General features: G+C 39.8%; 1 protein-coding gene across 2 annotated transcripts in view; it reads left to right on the top strand.

The window, feature by feature from the left end:
• Nucleotides 1-22,262, top strand: part of SLC25A12 (solute carrier family 25 member 12) — a 132,853-nt gene that overhangs the window by 99,797 nt on the left and 10,794 nt on the right. For both annotated transcript variants that reach the window (XM_075829454.1, XM_075829452.1), the window contains exons 12-14: nt 10,197-10,249; nt 11,361-11,441; nt 21,062-21,202. In XM_075829454.1, coding sequence (XP_075685569.1) covers nt 10,197-10,249; nt 11,361-11,441; nt 21,062-21,202 — 275 coding nt within the window. The remainder of the gene's footprint in view (nt 1-10,196; nt 10,250-11,360; nt 11,442-21,061; nt 21,203-22,262) is intronic.

Here is a 22,262-nt window from a genome sequence, read left to right as displayed (position 1 = left end):
GGGGTTGAGACGGAGGTTAGAACACAAGAACACACATGCTATGAAATTGGTTGGGTCCCTGAGTAGTTCATTCTGACTATTTTTCAAGTTTGATTTAAAAAAAACAAAAAAAAAAGTTTTAAACTCTCCTGCCATGTGTTCTTCAAATATTTATCATTTATGTGCGTCTTTATCAATATATGAATATAGATCATTGTGTAATTTCTAAGCATATTTTACTTTAGTAAAAGTGTGTATAATTGACAGAAAAAAAATAATTATATATATATATATATATGTGTATATATATGTGTGTGTGTATATATATATATATATATATATATATATATATATATATATATATATATAATCTTGTAGACCTCTTACATTAACAAGATGCTAGTATGATGACGTTTTGTTAATCCAACGTTTGATAATCCAGAAGGTCTAATAATCCAGCACCTGTTTCCAGCACATTACCGCAATAGAATGTAAGATTTCTCAAAATCAGAAGCCAAATACTGAGTTAAGATTTTACTTTTCCATTTTTTCCTGAAGGCTCTCTACTCTTGTAGTGAGTTGTTTTTTTTTTGTTGTCTATGCCAAACGATGCGTGCCATCATTAGGATCACAGACCAGGCCACAGATCAAGGCAGAGATCAATCTGCAATTTTTTTGAAATTTATGTCGTTTTTGCTCAAAAAGTTACAGACCAACCATGAACGACAAATGGTTCAGAAAACAGCCACCTGAAATCACTAATGTATGGCTCGCTTTGGTTGTGGTCACCGAATAAAAGCTTTATTTCAAATGTTTACATAAGAAAATTAACATTTATACGAAAATTCAGTGACAGAGTTGTGTCACCCCTTTTGAAGTGCTGTCTTCAACTAGCCCACAACTGAGGCCTGTGCTGGCTACGACAATGGAGCTGCGTTGGTGTTTTCTGCACTTGTTGACATTTAGAATATTTTATGTACATTTAGTTGAAGTACACCCGTATGGTGTATAATTTTGATATTCTTGAAATTATTCCAGTCTTTTACCAATGCTGAATGACAACCACTTACGGCAGCCATTACAGTGCCCAGTTGTTTCCAAATGCTAAATGGCATATGAAGTTGTATTGTTATGTTACCCTTTCACATAGATGATATGGGTGTACGCCTAAAATAAGTTTATGGCTATTTAATTATGAGGGATATTAAATCTTAGTGGTATGGCACGAATCTAAGAATGAGGTTTGCAATAATAAAGAAAAAATAATAATTTTAATGATTTTTGTTTCTTTTAAAAGATGAAGTGATCAGCACGATGTATTATATGTGACCGTTGCCGTAAAATACCACTACAAGCAGAACTAGGGAAAAAAGTGTGTTTACACTGGTTCCTTTCATCTAATGTTACACTTTGTTTTAACCCCTTCCTGTCGCAGCCATTTTTCGGATTTTCGTTTTTGTTTTTTCCTCCCCACCTTTCAAAAGCCATAACTTTGTTTTTTTATTTTGACGTCAACATAGCCGTATGAGGGCTTGATTTTTGTGGAACGAGTTGTACTTTTTAATGGCACCATTTTTTGTACCATATAATTTATTAGGAAACTGGAAAAAAAATTCTTTGTTCGGTGGAATAGGAAAAAAGCAGCGATTTTCTCCATTTTTTGGGGGGGTTAATTTTTACGTGCGGTTAAAACGACATGTTAACTTGGGACAATATGATTGCAGCGATACAAAATGTTTATAGTTTTACTACTTTTACTAAGAAAAAAAATAGATGTCAAATATAAAATTTGTTTTGTGTCGCCATATTCTGAGAATCATAACATTTTTAATAGATTCTGTTGATACCATTTTGGGGAACATGAGAATTTTTGATCACTTTTTATTCCATTCATGTGGGAGATGAGGTGACCAAAAAACAGAAATTCAGGCTTTTCAATTTAATTATTTTTTTTTTTTTTACTGCATTCACCATGCGGGTAAAATAATGTCTTTTATGGATGTGGTGATACTAGTTATGTTTTATTTAGTTTACATTTCTTTTGGGGGTTGTTTTTTTTTTTTTACTTTTAATATTTGACTTTTTTTTATATAGGAAAAAAATGTATTTAACTGTATTTAACTTTTTTCTACTAGTCCCCCTAGGGAACTTGAACTGGCTATCTTTGGATCGCTTAGACGCTATATTGCAATACTAATTTATTGCAGTATATCGTGATCCTGACGGGCACCTATTAAGCCCTAATATGTGTACAAAGATTGCAGACCTGAGAGCCTCCATTAGGCCCCCGGGATGCCATGACGACCTTCAGCACCCCGCGATCGTTTTGCGGGGGGGAGGGGGGGGCAATGGCACGTCAGATGGGGCTGGCCCACTCATTTTGATGTCTTAGATGCCGCAGAGGCTATAGACCGCGGCATCTAAGAGGTTAAAACGGTCTGGATCCCGCTCGTTACACTGAAGTACCCACTGTAAGATACTGCCGACACACTCATTCTATGGAGCACGCTCCATATTCCCCCACCAGACCTCCGCTGTATATACACGGCGGATGTCGAGAAGAAGTTAAAAGAAACAAAAATGTTAGGTATAAAATATATGCAAAAGCAGAGGACATATATACGATTTCATAAAACTGTAAATTTTTCCACTCTAACTTTCCTCCTACTGTTACTACACCCATCATCCATAACATTGATATCACTGACTAGTGAAGTGAGTAACATTGATTATTTTGTTACAATGGCACCTGACAAGGGGTGGGATATTTTAGGAATTAGATGAACAGTCAGTTCTTGAAGTTGATGTGTTGAAAGCAGGAAAAATTGGCAAGTGTAAGGATCTGAGCGACTCTGACAAGGGCCAAATTGTGATGTCTAGACGACTGGGTCAGAGCATCTCCAAAACGTCCAGTCTTGTGAGGTGTTGCCGGTATGCGGTGGTTAGTATAATCCAAAAGTAGTCCAAGGAAGGACAAACGGTAACCGGCCGACATGGTCATGGACACCAAGGCCCATTGATGGATAGCAGTAGTTTCTTTTTAACACAGATTTGCAATGGGGTTGAGACTGCGGCTAGAACACACATTTGGGTTAAGACTGAGGTTAGAACACACATGCTATGTGTCACGTTGGGTTCGTGGACCCACTGGGCGGTACCGCCTTGACGGTATGGCAGCTGGCCAACAGGGCGCAGGTTACAGTCTATAGTTCGTATAGTGTACCTGTGGCAGCTCGGACAGTAGCAAGGCAGGCTCGGCTGGGACTAGGCAACAGGTAGACGTCAGGCGTGGAGTAGCAGGACAGGTGTGGAATACAGCACAGCACGACTACAGCACAGCACGGCACTTGACCAGGATAGCACAGGATACAGGAACAGGGAACACTGGGAACTGGAAAACACTTGGAGACCATTAGCTTAGACAAACTAGGATACGACAAACAACGCTCAGGCATCGAAGCAAGGGGCTGGGCCCCTCTTAAAGTCCAGGGCACTCATGGGCTGATTACACATTAAAGTCCCGTGCGCGCGCTGCCCCTTTTAAGAGTGGGCACGAGCATGCACGCTTTGGGACCTGGCCGAGGTTAGTGGAAGTGAGCATTGGCGTCTCCTGAGGAGGGGACTGGGGCCAGTGCTCGCAGACCCATGGCTGCGGCCGTCAGGAGGAGAGTGAACCTGACCGCCCGCAGCCACGGAAATGACACCCGGCTCCTGCCGGGGAGTAAGACTACAGCATAATGACCAGGTAATCCTGCCAATGACTGAGACACAGGAGGCTGAGCCGAACTAATCTGTAGCAGGCAACGGTTGTGACACTCTGGGCCCCACTGGAGAACTTCTCCAGAGTTCCAGTCCAGGACTGGGGCATGTAGGCGGAGCCAAGGCAGGCCCAGCAGCACGGGGTTAACGGCTTTGGACAAGACAAAGAACGAGAGGAGCTCGGAGTGGAGAGCTCCTACTTGGAGCCTCAGCGGGTTGGTCACAGCAATAACTGGGTCTGGCAGAGGTAGTCCATTCACAGATGCAACCACCAACGGCCTCTCCAGAGGGGTAGTGGGCAATTGGAGACTATCCACCAGGTCCCGACGAATGAAATTAGCAGCGGATCCAGAGTCCAGATATTCAGAGACCCGATGTGTTTTCTCCCCGGACACTATGGTCACGGGGATGGATAATTTAGAGGGAAGTCCTTCTTTACCCAAGGTTGTCTCTCCTACCAACCCTAGGCTTGTGGGCTTTTGGGGACACAGACACACAAGATGGCCTCCGATGCCGCAATATAGACAGAGTCCCGAAGTGCGTCTGCGTTGTCTCTACTGGGTAAAAAGCTTACACTGGTCCATCCTCACAGACTTCTTAGGAGGGTCGGCATCAGAGGACAGCAGGGGTCCCTGCAAGGTAGAGACTGGACTAGGAAGACCTCCCTCCTGACAAGCTTTTTGGAGCCATTCTCGGATCCTTATATCAATCCAGGTGGCCAGAAGGATGAGGTCATCCAGGGTAGACTGTAGATCTCGAGCGGCAAGTTCGTCCTTAATCTTAGGAGACAGTCCCTGCCAGAATGTAGCCAGCAGGGCCTCATTGTCCACAGCAGTTCTCCCGCCAGGGTGCGGAAGTGGATGGCGTACTCGTCCACGAAGGTGTCTCCTTGGTGTAGGTTCAGCAAGGAAGCCGCTGCAGACGAGACTCGTCCAGGCTCCTCATACACCGTGCAAAATGTCTGGAGGAACCCCTGGAAGTCACAGGTCTCTGGTCCTTGTTTCTCCCAGATAGGATTCGCCCATGCAAGGGCCTTGCCAGTGAGGAGAGAGATGATGAAAGCGACCCTTGCGCCATCAGACGAAAATGCCCTTGCATACAGGCTGAAGTGGATCTGGCACTGGTTCAAAAATCCACGACCAGTCCCTGCGTCTCCATCATAGAGGTCAGGAAGTGGTAAAGAGAAACGGGGATCAACACTGCCAGGAGGTATAGGAGGAGGAACGGCAGCTAGCGCCTCCTGCCGACGTGCGATAATGTTTAAGGCCTAGAGGAGTTGGTCCTGTCGAGACCGGAGGTCTAGCATATCCGTCCGCATCTCTTGCGACGTCATCTTGGTCTTGGATCGACCAGCGGGGTCCATGGCCTGAGCGTACTGTCACTTCGGGTTCGTGGACCCACTGGGCCGTACCGCCTTGACGGTATGGCAGCTGACCAACAGGGCGCAGGTCACAGTCTATAGTTCGTATAGTGTGCCTGTGGCAGCTCGGACAGTAGCAAGGCAGGCTCGGCTGGGACTAGGCAGCAAGTAGACGTCAGGCATGGAGTAGCAGGACAGGCGTGGAATACAGCACAGCACGACTACAGCTCAGCACGGCACTTGACCAAGATAGCACAGGATACAGGTACAGGGAACACTGGGAACTGCAAAACACTAGGAGACCATTTGCATAGACAAACTTTGGAATACGACAAACAACGCTCAGGCATTGCAGGGAGGGGCACAGCCCTTCTTATAGCCCAGGGTGCTCTGGGAGCAATCAGCTCAATCTCCCACCTGCGTGCGCTTTGGCTTCTTAAGTCTGGACTGAGCTCGCGAGCGCACCCTGGCGGTCACTGTGGAACAGGACGGCCGTATGTGCAGACATCTCTGGAGAGAAGGGCGTCGACTGGATGGAAGGCGCTCGTGGTCAGCGACCACTGTCGTTACACTATGTTTCTGAAAGGGCCTACAATATGCATGTGAGCCTCAGAACTGGACCATGGAGGTCCAAACTTGCAACTTACAGGACTTAAATGATCTGCTGCTAATGCCTTGGCGCCAGATACCACAGGAGACCTTCAGAGGTCTTAATGGGTCAGAGATGTTTTGGTGGCACGAGTGGGAACCTACACAATATTAGGCAGGTGGTTTTAATGTGTTGGCTGAATGGTGTATAGCTTCATCATCTTCCATGCTGCTTATCATAACACAGTGTTGGGGTATCCGATTATAAAAATTACAAAAGAAAGTTTGGTGCAGACAAATGAAAACGTGTTCATAAGAGCCATTAGGTAGGAGTCCTGCTAATACGAGCTTACAGTCTATAAGGAATAGATATAAAGGTCAGGGAATGGGGCAAGCAGCTCTAAACATGTCAGGTAATGGCAATTGGAATGGCAGTTGGTGGACACTTTAGGCCAGGTTAAAAGCTTATTGTAAAAGGTAAGGGCCTGTGCACCTCAGCATTGGTTTGCTTTGAGGGGTTTCGTTGGACCTTTCCGTCGGAGGAACCCCTCAACAAAAAGGCAAACGGAAACCATAGGTTCCGTTTGCATTACCATTGATTTCAATAGTAATGCTTCCGTTGCTTATGGTTTCCGTTTGTCACCGTTGTGTTCGGTTTCCGTTTTTTTTTACGGAATCAATAGCAACTCCGTTGAGGGGTTCCTCCGACGGAAAGGTCAGACGGAATCCCTCAACGGAAACCAATGCTGATGTGAACACAGCCTAAATTTTCGTTGTGAGTTTGGGGATTGGAGAAAGTAGGATGGAATGAGGGAGTAAATTCCGGAAGAGACGAGGCACGACAGAACTCTTGTATGCGGGAGTGCAAGGAGGTGATTAGAGTGTTAGTCATTTGGTAGGGTGTGGGGTGGTATCTGTGAATTAGAGAAAAATGTGGAACAGAGCAGAATTGGATATGGTTTTATAGGTAATTGAGGATTGGGAATTCAAATCTTTGTGTGATTGTCAGTCAGGGTAGAGAATGAGAGAGGGGGAGGCATTAGAGGAACAAGAAAAGAGGTAGATGAGTCATACGGAAGTGTTATATGTGCATTATCTAACATTGTGGTAGGATACAGAAAATGTGTTTGAGTTGTGGACAACAGGAGATAGTCGGAGTGTGGATAAAAGGCTAATGTGAAGGCTGAGTTAAATGTTAACCCTTGGTAACGTGCTTGTGTACAGCGGGATAGGGGGGTGTTGTTAACTGATAAAGATATTTCAGGTGTGAGAGCTGATTGTGATTGGGATATTTGGCGAGCTCAGTTATGTTCATGCTTAGTTTCACAAAGCGGGAAGATATGAAGCAGGAGCTGGCTGACAATCAAGCTAGTAGCATGTCTAGGTAGGGAGCAGAGATATTTGAGTATCATCTGTGTATAGCTGATCTTGAAAACTAAAAGAGTTGATTAGTTAGCCAATGCCTTAGGCTTAGAGCCTGTGGTATACCAACCAAAAGTGGGCGTGGAGAAGAGATTATTGGGAGTAGGACCGGCATTATATTCACGAACCCGGTAGTTCTGGATGAATTCTACAATGTTGTTCTATTGTGATACTGCCCTCTATTTGCTCCCTGGAATATCTCTTTCAATTCACATTAGGCTACAGGTAGCCTATTTATTAGGGGAATAATTGTGTCGATACTATTAATGACTTGTGCATTGTTAAATGATGTGAAAAAAACCGTACAATTTTCCCAGTTTCTTACCTTTCTAAAACCTAAAATGATTGAATTTTATTGAGCTATGATTGAATATTATTAAAGTTAATTAATCCATGGAGTGTTGTTGCTTTTTGCTGTGTATATAATTCAAAAACACATTTCTTGCTGTTTGAATAAATCTTTTAGACTTAATTGTGTTACTTTTCTATAGTAGAGCAATGCCTGTAATATTCTATGAATGTGAATATTTACATTTTATGGGAAGACAGCATGGAAGCATTATTTGATTGGATTAATTGCCTCTCACTGCCAGCACAAACATCATGATTATTATTAACAGTGACGTATTAGATGTTTTATGAGTAAAAAAACCAAAACTCAAAACAGCGTAAAACTCTTTTTGCATAGAACAAAGGTGAACCTAACCTTGTATATTAGGGAATTGCATTTACAGCAATTTCCTCATAGACTTCTGTTATCACAATCGGTAACACAGACCATTTAGGGCAGGCTGTGCTTGCTGCGTCATAGGCAAAAAATTTACTAGATGTCCTAAAAGTCAGCGTTTATTGTACTGATGGATTAGAATATTTAGAAGTATAATAGGAACTTGCTGTAAATGCAAATGAATGAGTAACTTTTTTTTTAAGTGGCACTTTAGGGGCACACAACCTCATGTGTTGATTATAAAGTTTTGCTATTACTTATTTATTCCTGTTGCTTATCTATCCTCAACTTATTCCGCAGCGCTGTACAGAGATTATCATCATACACATAAATCCTGTACCCATTGGCTACATGCACAAATGGTGCATTTCTAAATTTTTGATCCTTGTTACATCTGTACAAATGTGTAAAGGCTTTCTTCTGGATCCACACGTTCTCATTTTTTTGTAAGAACTGTAATAATATAATAGGGAGGTCTGTGTGAATATACCCTAATGCTTCCCATGCACATTAAATTAATGTTGATGAATCCCAGATCCAACTGTCCCCCAAAACCAGATATTGATGTAAATGAGGATTTAAATGGGTTGCCTCACGACCGACATTTATGGCATATGCGCAGGATACCTCTGGGACCAGCACCTATTTCAAGAATAGGAATCCTCTGAGCCCATTCCTGCCTAGTGAGCCGGCTGGAGCATCCAGGCTGTGAAGGTGGTTGGGTTCCGAAAACAGCTTAGCTACTCTTTTTCCGTAACTCCCATAGAGGTTAATGGGAGTTATGGAAACAGCATAGCACAGTGGAATAAGCTGTTTGCTTAACTTGGCAGTTACAGAAACGACGTAATTCACTTTGCTATAATGTTTCCGTAACTCCCATTCACTTCTATGCGAGTTACTGAAACAGCATAGCACAGCAAGCTATGTTGTTTCTGGAACCAGACCACCTTCACTCCCTGGATGCAGCGGCTGGGTCACCCGGCAAGAATGGGGTCGGGGGACTCCCAATTCTTGAAATAGGTGCAAGTCCCAGAAGTAGGACACGCATCTATCAGACATTTATTGCATATCCTGTGAATATGCCATAGATGTCTGTTCCGAGACAACCCCTTTAACAAGCAAACGGAGTCTGCATTTTCTTGCGGAGGTTGGGAGAGAAAATGGTAGACCAAACGAGTGTAAGGGCTCATGCACACGGCAGAGCCACCCTAATGGCAATGCATGGAGAATTTTACGGACTCTATGGGACAGATTTACTAATACTATCTTAAATTTAGACAGCTTAGAATTTATCACAGTGGCTCATGCTGGATTATACATTTGGCGTATCTAGACATTTCTAACTTTATACCACCTCTTCGTTGGCTTACATACAAAGGTACAGTAGAGAACTCATGCACTTTTGAGGGAGCCCTATTATTGCTCCATATAAAACGGAGTGTAATATGGCCATGTGCATAAATGCTTAGGCCAACAGCTTCCTTGTGTGTACAGCCAGTTTAAGCGTGCACTGATCACGCTTAATTGAGAAACTATCCAGTGTTTTTAAAGGGGTTGTTCACTGTGGAGAATATCTTCTCGGTAGAAGGGTCCCCCCGCTCACAAGCTAATCACAGGTGCCCTGAGCTTGAAGCTTCATTTCTCAGATATAATCTGTGAGGGAACCCGGCAGTAACTGCTAAATTTCTCTACAGTGCCACCTAAGGGGAAATTAAGCATTACACAGTTCCCATTGAAATCACTGAGCTGTCTGTAATTCAAAGAGGTGCCAGGTAATCAACAGCGAGAGACACACTTCGTAGCTATATGAGGTGCCTAAATGGGAGATTTGTCTCCATTAAATCAGAATTCCCATATAGGGTATTTGAAAATGGGTTTCTAAACTGGGCAACCACTAGAACGAAGACCAAACAGTCAGACTCTTGCATATTTTCAGGTCTTTTTCTGTTCTATTTATACATTGGTTGCGTTATTGGGCAGAGGACACTGATTTTTGTGGGCAATAAAATTATTACCATTGACCATTTCCTGTGCAGCAAAGAACACAAAATGCCTAATATGGCTACAAAATGACAAAAACCGACAGGCCTCTTTATAGTCAATGGGGTCCATCAGTCAATGTTGTAATTTTTGTTGTTCTGCTAGTTTTACAGAGCAGAACTATGGAATCGAATAATTCCTATGTGAACAGAGTCTGGAGTTATGAAATTCTTGTATTGAAATGTTTAACTTTACAGGTCTTTGCTGTAAACCTGACATATAAGAATTTTGGGATGGATGTTGGGAATTGGTGGTAATCTAGTAGTAAATATATAGTATATTCAGAATTCTAAAATGTTTTCCCTTCTGCTCCTTGTGTAGGTTTGCTACCTCAGCTTGTAGGAGTTGCACCTGAAAAGGCTATTAAACTGACGGTAGGTGACTTTTGGCATTCTTAACTGAAAATCCAACCTAGAAATATGCAAATTGCAAATAAGGATTTGCATCAGAAACTGAGCAAAGCTAACATTATCTAGTATCACGATGCTTAATATGTCAGAGAAGAAGGAAATGTTTGGCTTGGGGGTTTAACACAGGACTCCATAGATCCCCATCATTGTGTTTCGGATTATCAGATTTTATATTAATGCAATTGTATGATGAAGCCAAATTGTGATTATGTTTCAATGCTTTTTTTATGTTGTTTTGTGACCTCCCAGTAGTATTCTTATTTTTGTATTTACAGTGTAGACATTTGCAGAACATATCCCTGTCTAACACACCGTGGGACACCTAAACCTGTGTCTTTTTTTGTAATTTAAAGCAATTCTGAATTCACAATAAATCTCTCCAGTTGAATCTTCAGATCATAAATTTAATAAGTAACGGTACATCTTGTAGTAATAATTGTTTAGCCACTGGACATATGTTGCATGTACAAATCCAACCATGATCACTAAATCTTTTAATATACATCTGTAGAATCTGCTCTCACAAATCAGTAACTATTCATCTTCAGCACTTGGAAGACACGAAAAATATAAAATCATCCCTCAAAAGTCAAAATAATTCCAAAATAAATCTGTGTATCATCATATAATAAAACGCCATATATTTCTTTGTCGTGGATCATTTTTCTTGTAATAACAAAATTGGGTTTCGGCTCTGGTATCCCTTTGAAGTTGACAATAGCAGACATATGTTTGCAAAGTTTGGTGTCCCACAGTCTATAATTTCGCCTATTTCTCTAAATTCACTTGCTTATTGGCTTTCATTTGTTATATAAAGTGAAAAAAGAGAAACCAGTCGTGTGCTTTGTCAGTTCTCCGGCTACGAGATAGGCCTGCGGAGCCCATTATGGGAGCGTGAAAAGCAGATCACATCATGTAGTGGTTCTTGTTTATAGATAGCATTATAAATTGTTATGTCTGTTTTATAAAAGAGCAGCGCTGCCAATAATCTGGTGGAAGAATGCGCAGCTCGGGAGATGTTCAGTGAATGTTGTCATTTTGTTTACTTATGTCACAATTTCCCTTCTTTATGTAGGTTAATGATTTTGTTCGAGACAAGTTTACTCAGCGAGATGGTGCAATTCCGTTCCTGGCTGAAGTCATGGCTGGTGCCTGTGTGAGTATCTTGTTTAGTGAAGCAATTTGGGAAAAAAAATGTTGATGTTCCGAGGAGAGGCTTGGGCTAAGTTATTTTGTGTTGGGTTCTGTACGAAAAAGATTAAGAAAGCATATGGTTTAAACACCTATAGATCCATGCACCTGGAAAGGCGCCTGAACGGACCCTGTAAAGCAGCACATGGAGCTATACAGAGCCATAGGCACTATACATGCTTCTCCCCATAGAAGCAAAATCCTGCATGGCATGCATGGGAGCATGCTACAATTTTCTTTTCACCTGGATTCAAATGGAATCCGTTGAAAAAAAAACTTTATATACAAGGATACGTACAACATGGATTTGTAAGGGTACGTTCACACAGAGTATTTTGGCGCTGTTTTTGATGCGGAAACCGTGCCGTAAACAGCGCCTAAAAACACTTGAAATTAGTGGTAAAAACTTCTTGCGGGAAAAAGAAGTGACATGCCCTTTCTTCGGCCGTTTCCGTCTGACCTATCATGAACGTCAATGGAAAGCAGAGATTGCGGTATTTGCCCGCGGCCAGAAAATGCAGCAAAAAAAACAGCAAATGTTCTGTCGGCAGGTCAAAATCTGCCTCAAAATTCATGAAAGAATTTTGACTCAGATTTTTCCGCCTGCAAAAAAACAAAAAAAAGACAGCCATAGGCATGAGGCCTTACACAGGTTTTTTTTCTGACCAAATTTAAAGGGGTTTTCCCATAATCAACATTTATCATCTATCCACAGGTTAGATGATAAATATCTGATTGTGGGGGTCCGACCACTGGGATCTCCACCGATCCCAAGAATGAGCTTACCTGGCCAATACTGTGCGCCCCATATGAATAGAGCACTACTGTGCATTCTCGGCCACCGCTCCATTCGTTTTTTATGGACATACCAGAAATCGCGTTGGCTATCTCCGGCATCCCCATAGAAAATTAATAAGAATATAGATGGAAGTTCTAAATGCATCTTCTCTGTCCCATTAATTTCAGCTGCCATAAAGCGCGCACATCCTGCTGTACTGACTACACAGGAAGTACAGCAAGCAAGTGTGTGTCTCCAATATGGCCGCCCCATGAACAGTTTTACAAATAGGAAATAAATAGCTACAGCATTTAAGAATAAAGACAAAACACATTATTTATCATCTATATACTTAAATATATTGAATGAAACTATAATTAAATACAGGATACGTTCCCTTTAACATACAAGTCAAGAGTGATCCATTTCTGCTGATGGTATAGATGCTTTGACTGGCGATTATCTCCATATGGCTGCCTTTGCTCTGCTGCAATAAAAAAACATTTCTTGACCATGGTTCATGAACCAGACGGAGGTGTTCTGCCTCTTCTGAACCCCAAGTAAATAAACCCCTGTAACAGTGTATGTTTTAGGATATTTCATTCAATTTGGATTTAGATTGAAGGTGGAATTACGCTTTAATATCCACTATTTTTTTTTTCCACTTTTTTTAAATGTTTTTATTTATTCTTGATACAAAAGATCCAGAAACCCGGCTTACTGCACAAAGTAACAATAAGCATACTTACAATGCGGGTGGTGAGCTTCCTGAGGTTAGTCGAATCCTTTCTGTAAACATTTGTGTACTTTAAAGGCTTGTTCCTAAAAACTGCACTACTATTTGTTTATTTCTCTTTGTTGGGAATATACTAGAGATGTCAATTTTTGTAATCTTTTTTTAAAGTTTATGATTTCTAATGACTGCCATTTGAGTGAAGTTGACAAGTTGGGATTAAATAAAACCAAAAAAAAAAATACTATCCACTCCCAGGACTCAGGGCAGTGGGGTTAATGACCCCTACCGGTTTTTAATTCAGAGACACGTCCCTAGAGGGCCCCTGAAGGAGGCTGCTTCTAGTCTCCTCTGATTGGATCTGGCAGCCTTATGCATACCTAGACCTTCACCTGTCACTGCACAAAGTTTGCATTCAGCGCCATATGAGAAAGACACTGTTGTGAAAAAAGTGGGGGTAATCCATTAAAAAAAAAAAATGTACTGTGGACAAGTACAGCGAGGACTGTGTTTTCTTCACAGCTCAGGGTTATCTCTGCAGTGACTGCACGGGTCCAGTATAACCAGATAAAGATGAACTTTGTATAGCATTCCGGGACTTCATACAATGGTATTTCCATTTTTCTTAATGATGGTGATTATTTTAATAGAAGGAGAATCATCCTACATATATGTATATATAGCATTTAAGACCAGAGTTTTGACTCCTCCTTCTTGCAGGTGCAACGTCATGGCAACAAAAGCCAAATTTTGCTATTGTGTTGGGGTGTTCTGAAACACCCCAAATCCTATTCTTGATAATCTATCCCCCAGAATCATATCTATGTTGTCTGAAGTTAAGTGTGTAGAGGCTTTACGGAATATATGCTAGACTAGATATATCATGGCCACATCTGACTTAGGACTTAAAGGGAATCTGTCAGCAGTTTTAAGGTCTCAAAACTGCTGACAGGTTGATAAAGGAGAGGGGGGAAAGAGCATTTTACCTTGCAAGTTGCATGACCAAGAAACCAATGTCTGATTCCCCTAGCGCGACAATCGCAAGTGTCACACTCTGCTCTGAGTGACGGCTCTAGCGACCAATCAGGAGACTGCTATAGCCGTCACTCAGAACAAAGGCTTGCAGCATGTAGTGGAGGAGCACTTGCACATCAAGTCCCGCCTCAGTGGCACTTGTGATCGGCACCCCGGGGGTATTAAACATAATTTTCTCTGCTTCATAACTGCTAACAGGTCCCCTTTAATAGTATGATGACTCCGTTTCAAAATCAAGCAATGAATATTAGTTCAATACACCTCAGATGCAAACTTGTACTTGGCAGATATTTTATAGAAGATCTATTTTTCCATCTAAAAACAACAAGTAAAATTTTCTTTCCTTTGCTCTTATTTTTATAGCGGACACAAAAATAATACATATCAGCTCTATAAAGGCAATGTGATTGTTTGTTTTTTTATCAGGGACTAACATTTTCATTAGTTGGTAAGAAAAGGGATCATTAAAAATTATTTTAAACCTAAAAATAAATGAACTAATAAGTCGTAATTTTATTATATATATATGCCACAAAAGGGCTAGCTATATAGAGGTATTAAAAAAATGAAGTACGGTAATACATTAAAATGAAAAACATATTGTTGCTCGGAGATGAATATTCTACACAATACAGTTTTTAATCTCCAGAACTAAAGTTTTGTGGCCACTATTGTGACCAACACAATATTGTAGTGCTTTAGTGGTCACATCTGACCTTTAATTTATTTTTTTTCTTATTAAAACAATAAGTATATATATATATATATCTTCGGTATGTTGATTTAGAGAGAAGTGCAGATGTGGACTTATGCTTTGACTTCCATGATACCTCTGTTCTTCTAGACTCTAGAATCTGTTGAGAATTGTTAGAGTGATTAAAAGAAAAACAATTACACAAATCCTCATTGAGTGTATTAATTATGCAAAATTTCTACAAAATGAGTTTCTCCTCGTTTTCCTGAAAAGATTAAGGATCTTTCAGAAAACTGACACATCAAAGCTGTTAAGTAATAAAATGATGAAGGATTCAGGATTGCAGACACTAATTTATTTTTTTCTTCAGACAAAGTCCCTTCACCCACACAGTGCATGTAATTCATTGCTGGAAGTGATGTTGATTGAGCTCTACAGATTTGATGAACTCTTTGTTCTTGAGATCATCATGGTGACATCTGTCCTGATATTATTAGCAGAGAATATATATATGTATATATATATATATATCTAAAATAAGTGGTACCCTGTAATCTTATTTCTTGTGCTTATGACCAAGATCCAATTAAATTATCAGATGGGAACACTGCACAGACATACCATGTATATCACTTATGGACTATGTCTGTGTGTTCACCCGGCGAGATCTCCCTGTCTCGTCTAATTCTTCACCGTTAGCTCTCAGAAATCTACAAACCAAGATTTAGGGAGCAGAGAAGTTGTAATGTATTATTATGGTGTCTCTGAACAATATGTTTCCTACATAGTGCCCGACAAGTGCTAAGAAGTAACCTGTAAAGAGAAATATTCCGTTTATTGGAAGTTTAGATTAACTTCCAATATCTGGTTAAACCACGAAGTGCCACATTTGAGTTTGTGAAGCAGCTAATATGGAAACATGAAACATTTACATGTTATTTCTTATCTGATTAATATATATATATATATATATATATATATATATATATATATATATATATATTTTTATCCCTGTACACCATCCTTGTCAGTAAAGCAGAATAAATCAAGGAGTATTTTATCGTACTTCAAGAAACTTTATTTACCAGCAGTGCAGGTAATATATTGAAACTAATATATAACTAATAAATGAATAAATATATATATATATATATACACACAGTAAAACACGCAGGATATAGACAGTAAAATTCCAATAATTCAGCACCCTTGGGACTGTCAGGGTGGTGAAATTCTGAATTATCAGATGACACACATGCATACTGTACTTACAAACGTACACATACATACATACATACATACATACATACATACACATAAATGCTTTCTGGCGTTGGTGGCAGAATGTGGGTCCTGGTTGTGTTGCTGGCATTAAGGGGCATCAAACCTTTATCCATTTCATTGGGGATCCAAGGGACATATGGTAGCAACTGGGTAGATTACATCTATTGGTTGATATTATATCCAGATGATGGTGCTGATGTACGAATATTGTCTCCAGTGTGATAGAGTAAGCGCACAGTTTTCCTGCCCCTGAATATTGAGGTAGGCTAATAAATGTAATCTATTCTGCCATTTGTGCTTTCCCCCTAAACCCCTGTAAAATGGATAAAAGCCAGCCGCACGACCTGTCCCGCCTACTGGAAACAAACAAATAAACAGGGGACTTTCACATTAATCCAATTCAAGACAATTTTATACATGATTTCTGGAGCAATGCGTGCCAGACCAGTAATATTTGACTATATGTATGTGTGTTTAAATGTATGTGTATATATATATATATATAAATATATATATATATATATAAATCGCTGCGGAATATGTTACCACTATTTAAAATAAAGAGTATTTTTATTAAAAACATTTTTATCTCTCAATGTGTCATTTTATGAGTCCGTCATTAGTGAAACATTGCGTAGCAAAAAATAAAATGTGTCCTTACACAGGAGAGTGTACTCGGTGCTCCAGAATGCAGAATGTAGCATTGCTGCCCCTATAGGTGGAAACAAGAATTGCACCTTTCCTAAACTAAACAATATAAACCCGTTAATTGACAGGGATGTGTAGGTTGTAAGTAGGAAGCTCAGATTGACTTTCTATGGGACATCCTAATGTTTGGAGGATTTGCCTTGGGTGGAATTGTAAAGGGCAATAGGTCTAATGTGTAGGGTCACATGTTTACACCCTGCAGCAATAACGTGGCACGGGGTGCTGTCTGCCGGATATCGGTGTGCATATTTTTTTTGTTCCCAGTTCTTTTAGTTTTTTTGCTTTGCTTAATTGTTCATTGTGGGCGTTTTACCTCATTTGGTTGACACAGAGGTTAAACAGATGACTTCTACTATTCACATTGATGCACTGGATAATGAGTATTTACAGTGTAATTTGTCATTACAGCCGAAGGTGTCTGTTACCAAACAGATTTTGTTTAGAAATTGGGAAATAGTAAAAATGTGTCCTGTAAATGTTGCTATTATTGAGTATTTGTTATTCAATCGTTCTATGTACTATTGTCCTAATTGTTCTACTGTTTTCAACAATTTCCCCATTTTATTCAAAGAGGAGGAAGAAAAGTTCTGGCACTGCCAATTCAGACACGTATTACTATAGAATGGAGATTCCCAAATGCCACTATTAACATTGATGGATTTCGGCAACGTACATGCCCACGGGGTGCTCCTCGACTTCAAAAACACATCAAAAACTTGAGTTAAAAAATAGAAGGAATCAAGGCAATCACCGACAGTGGAAATTAATTTCTTTATTCAAGATGTTTTGATCTATTCGATGTGGAGCAAGCCTACATAGGCTTGCTCCACATCGAATAGACAAAAAGATCTTGAATAAAGAAATTAATTTCCACTGTCGGTGAGTGCCTCGATTTTTCTTTTTTTTTTAATGGCCCCATTTTATGTTCTCTTTTGTCAAGTATTTAGGTTGTATCTGTTTCTGGGAAAGTTGGATGACAATGAATATGGCTAATATTGCACTTCTACAGTGGGTGTTATACAAGCTTTCCCAGGGAGACAAATCTGTCTAGTTATGCAGCATCCTCCAACCACCTTTCGCTGTGTAAGTTTGTGAGCTTGTTCAGGTTTAGAGGGAAAGATGGGTGATCAGTCCCACGGGTAATATCACACATCAAAAGCCATTGAAAAAGTCAAGTTAAAGTTCCTTGAATCTGTGTATTTAATGCGCAAAAAAAAAAATCAAGATAAAGATGGCTACATCTGTACAGTAGGCATATGTTTGACAAATCTTTTTTTTTTTTAGGTAAATTGAAGATTTTCTTAGCTTTTTTTTTCTTTGACAGGTCTAAATGTATACTTAACTCTTTCAGTAAAAAAATTAAAAAAAAAAGAGACAACACTCCAAGGAAATAGGTGAAAAAGGTGATGTGTTTTAATCACCCCACAGGCAGGCAACGTTTCGAGCCGACTCAATCGGATCTTTGTCAAGGCTTGACAAAGATCCGATTGAGTCGGATCGAAACATTGCCTGCCTGTGGGGTGATTAAAACACATCACCTTTTTCACCTATTTCCTTGGAGTGTTGTCTCTTTTTTTTTTATCTACAAGGGTTCTTAGCCTCAACCCAGGAGGTTTGCACCCACCACTGTAGCTGTGCTGCTTAACTATTTTTTTACTATAACTCTTTCAGTAAGAGACATAACTAACTTGACAGAGGAGGACGAGACAAGTTTTTTCCTGATCAGTTAAGTAAAAAATGTCAGAAGAAAATATATTCTCCAGTAAAAAGACAGACACGTCAAAGGAAATTGGATAGAATCCATTAAAGTCAAGAGGGTCCATCGAGCCCTGTTAGTGTCCGTCATGTGACGGATTTATCACAGCGTTGAATTCCGTTTATTTCACCTATGATGGAACAGAAAAATAGAATTTATAGCAGAGATGTGAACAGAACAGAACAGAAGAATACAAACATTTACAAAAGAGTAAAAAACACTTTGACCTTTGAAACCTCTGAATTGCCCTTTTAGTAAACCTACAGAACAATGCTTCAATGTATTGGATATATACTGGATGATACTATAGACTTCAATAAACTACTCAAAGAACTATATCTAATATGAAGGATTATATGTCCCTGAATAGACTTGTTTCATGTATCGGGTGACTTTAAGATGCCAGAGGTCATTAGTCCACTTAAAGCCATAATTGGAAATTACTTATCCTGTGATGACATCACCCATAATTCTGTGTGATTGAGATGATGTCATACAAAGCCCCTCCCTAATTAAAATCCCTACTTAGTGCTTCAGTCTTCAAAAACCAAGAGAATTTGGAGAGTTGGGTGGATAAAAGTTAGGAAAATTGCTGACAAAATACATCTGCTGGTAGTGAAAGTACTTTTTTCGGAAACAATATAAAACAGTGAACTAATTTTTAATAAAACCTTGAAAAGTTCTGCCATTATTGAATCTATCGCTTAAGTCCCGACAGGAGACTGCAGGACTCAAGATTTAATATGTGTTGTGTCAAATTAAAATCTCCATAAATAAACAAAGAACAATCACTGACTTGTATATAGAAGTAACCTGCGGACAATGTGCTGACCCCAGAAGGTCATGGGTCACAACACGTCTACTCATCTGCTCAGGGCAGACCGACGATGGCTAAATTGATTTCTGTGCATATTATCCTGCATGGACGACATTCATTGCTACGTCTTGATTCATTCTTATTTATCATTTTTTTTTATTAGGATTATTATTTGTTATTACATACGATCTTGCTTTCTGTAATATCTTGGAAGCAGGCCTGGAAATACAAAGACTTCAAAAAACAGAGTCATTAATTTCATTCAGCGCTTCTCTGTAGTGGCGGCTGCAACTTCTAAAGGTCCTTTAGATTAATTGAACTTTTGAACTGTGCGGATTTCTAAAATTCTCTAATCCAATGTGCAGCAATGCAGCTGATCTAATAATGTAAGTCCTGATATCTATTATGTGGAAGGTGAATACTTACTGGGGAAATGCCACAAAACGCCACTTGTGGATAAAGTCACACGGTGCAATCATATTTGGGAAGAATCGCAGTTGTGCTGCCATTTGACTGCACTTTGTGAATAAACTCTAAAACTAGCATTTGAATGTTGAACAAGTACTCTGGAAACTTCCTGGCAGGTTGTCTTATGAACAATGAATTGTGTAACCACTGCGGAATGCATATAAACATACTGTTATGATGGATCTGTTAAAAAAGGGTATATACAGATGTAGCCAACTTTATCTTGACTCTAACTTTCAGCAGCGTGATATCACACAACAAAAGCCATTGAAAAAGTCAAGTTAAAGTTCCTTGACACTGTATTTAATGCGCTTAAAAAAACAAACCAAGATAAAGATGGCTACATCTGTACAGCTGGCATATGTTTGACAAATCTTTTTTTTTTTTTTTTTTTTAAGGTAAATTGAAGATTTTCTTTGCTTTTTTTCTTTTCTTTGACAGGTCCAAATGTATACTTAAAACTCGGCAAATGTATACCTATGTGTTTGGCTACATTGACTTCCATTCTTAAAAAAAGAAAAATCGATACATTGATTTTATTAAATGTTAAAAATCCGGTACATCGCATAAAAAATGAAAAAATAACTAGAAAACTCCAGGCAAAACTTTTACAATATGATGTGCCTAGTGCATGGTCTGAGGAGGGTGATCTACGGAACACCAAAGAGATTAGTCATGCACTGCCCCCTCAGGCCCTGCACGGCATAACACAATGCATTGGTTTTAACTCGATGAGTGGTTTTAACACGAATGTATTGTAAAAACACTACCTAGATTTATTTTTAATAATCTGAAAATGCACATCATTGCATGGTAAAAACCACCGTGCAAAATGACGGCAGATGATGGGTCAGACGGCTGCGATTCTATCATAACGCCTGAGCCTGTGTTATTGTGTCTCTCTGTGTATACTCGTGCTTCTTCAGGAAAGTACCTGTATATAATAATTGAGACACACATGGGTGCAGGATGAGCAGATTTTATTAAGTGAAATCTAACAACTCCACCAGCCACATTCCCAATTTACTGCCACAGATATTACACAGTCAGACGTGTAGTATTTGAATTCATTTTCCTTATTTGACAGATGAGGTTTAATCCTTCCAGATACAAGATTTCATCATTTTTATAGGGAACTCATGGGATCTCTATTTTCACAATGTATAATACTATTCTCCGTAATGTAATTAGTATCTAACTACTACTGGAGGCGAGGGAATTAGTTTATCTCTGCATTCTCCTTACACTATCTAAAGATCTGGTCCCATAACGGCTGGTAAAAGATCTGACGGAATGGTCTATTTGTGTGCAGGCAGGAGGCTCCCAAGTCATTTTCACAAACCCGCTGGAGATTGTCAAGATTCGCTTACAGGTCGCAGGAGAAATTACCACGGGCCCCAGAGTCAGTGCTGTCACCGTAATCAGAGACTTGGGCTTCTTCGGCCTTTATAAGGTGAGTGCTGAGAATGTGTACCTATATATTATATACTGTATACCTATTTTATGTCTCTTTAATAAGTATAACATTAGGGTAGAATACCCATACAAATATTCATGAAGTTAGATGTGATCGATAACCACTGGATCCTGCGTATCAGAGACACGCAAGAACCGCTCAGTCGAGCCGTCAGTCCTGCTGACCTGACGGATTCAGCTTTGACGGCAAGATATATCTTCCACTTATACAGGATACAAAGAAACTAACTTAAAAAGTAAATTATTATATATTTTTTTTCAAACCTTCATTTTTATTTGCATTTTTTCAATTTTACATAATAACAATTCAATACAACATTGAACATTAAACATTGAAAAACAAATTAACATTTGCCAAAATGTATCGACATCAATTATCCTACACCAAATAATGCACATTAGAACGTCCATACAAGTAAGATGTTACAATTATTTCCGACACGACCCACCCTCCGTCCCACCCGTAAGCACCTATGCAAGTAGTCTAACTATACCTAGTATGGTCCCAATATCGTTCTCCCGAATACATCTAGGGAATTTCCAATGCTCCCAAAGAGCCACTAAGGTGTTCTCTTGGGTACCACGCTGTGTGTCTAAACGAGCACATCAATTCTCTGATCTCCTGATCATCAAATTGAGTAACAATAAATCTTTTCCATTTGGCAAAAAAAGTGGGTTGTTTCCTTTTCTTGATGTCGTTCTGTTTCTAGGCGTTCTATATTCAAGAGCTTCTTCAGCTGTATAATCACCTCTGATAGTGTTGGGGCTTCCCTAATCAGCCAGTTCTGCAATAAACATATTTTTGCTACCATGAGGACAGTATGTATTATTGAGGGCACTCATCTAGATATCGCCGTATCCTCCTCAGGTGGTCTCACCTGATGGAACAGCAAACATTGTGGAGACATTGGTAGGGATGTTGCCCAGAATGTTGTTACAAACCTGCACACTTCCCCCCAAAAAATTTTGAGTAGCCGGACAGCTCCAAATCCCGTGGTACATATCAGATTTGGCCAATTGACATTTAGGACAAGCAG

This window comes from Rhinoderma darwinii, chromosome 6, assembly GCF_050947455.1.
Source record: "Rhinoderma darwinii isolate aRhiDar2 chromosome 6, aRhiDar2.hap1, whole genome shotgun sequence".
Taxonomy (NCBI): domain Eukaryota; kingdom Metazoa; phylum Chordata; class Amphibia; order Anura; family Rhinodermatidae; genus Rhinoderma; species Rhinoderma darwinii.
The sequence above is the reverse complement of the archived record's forward strand: the minus strand, read 5'-3'. Positions and strand labels throughout refer to the sequence as shown.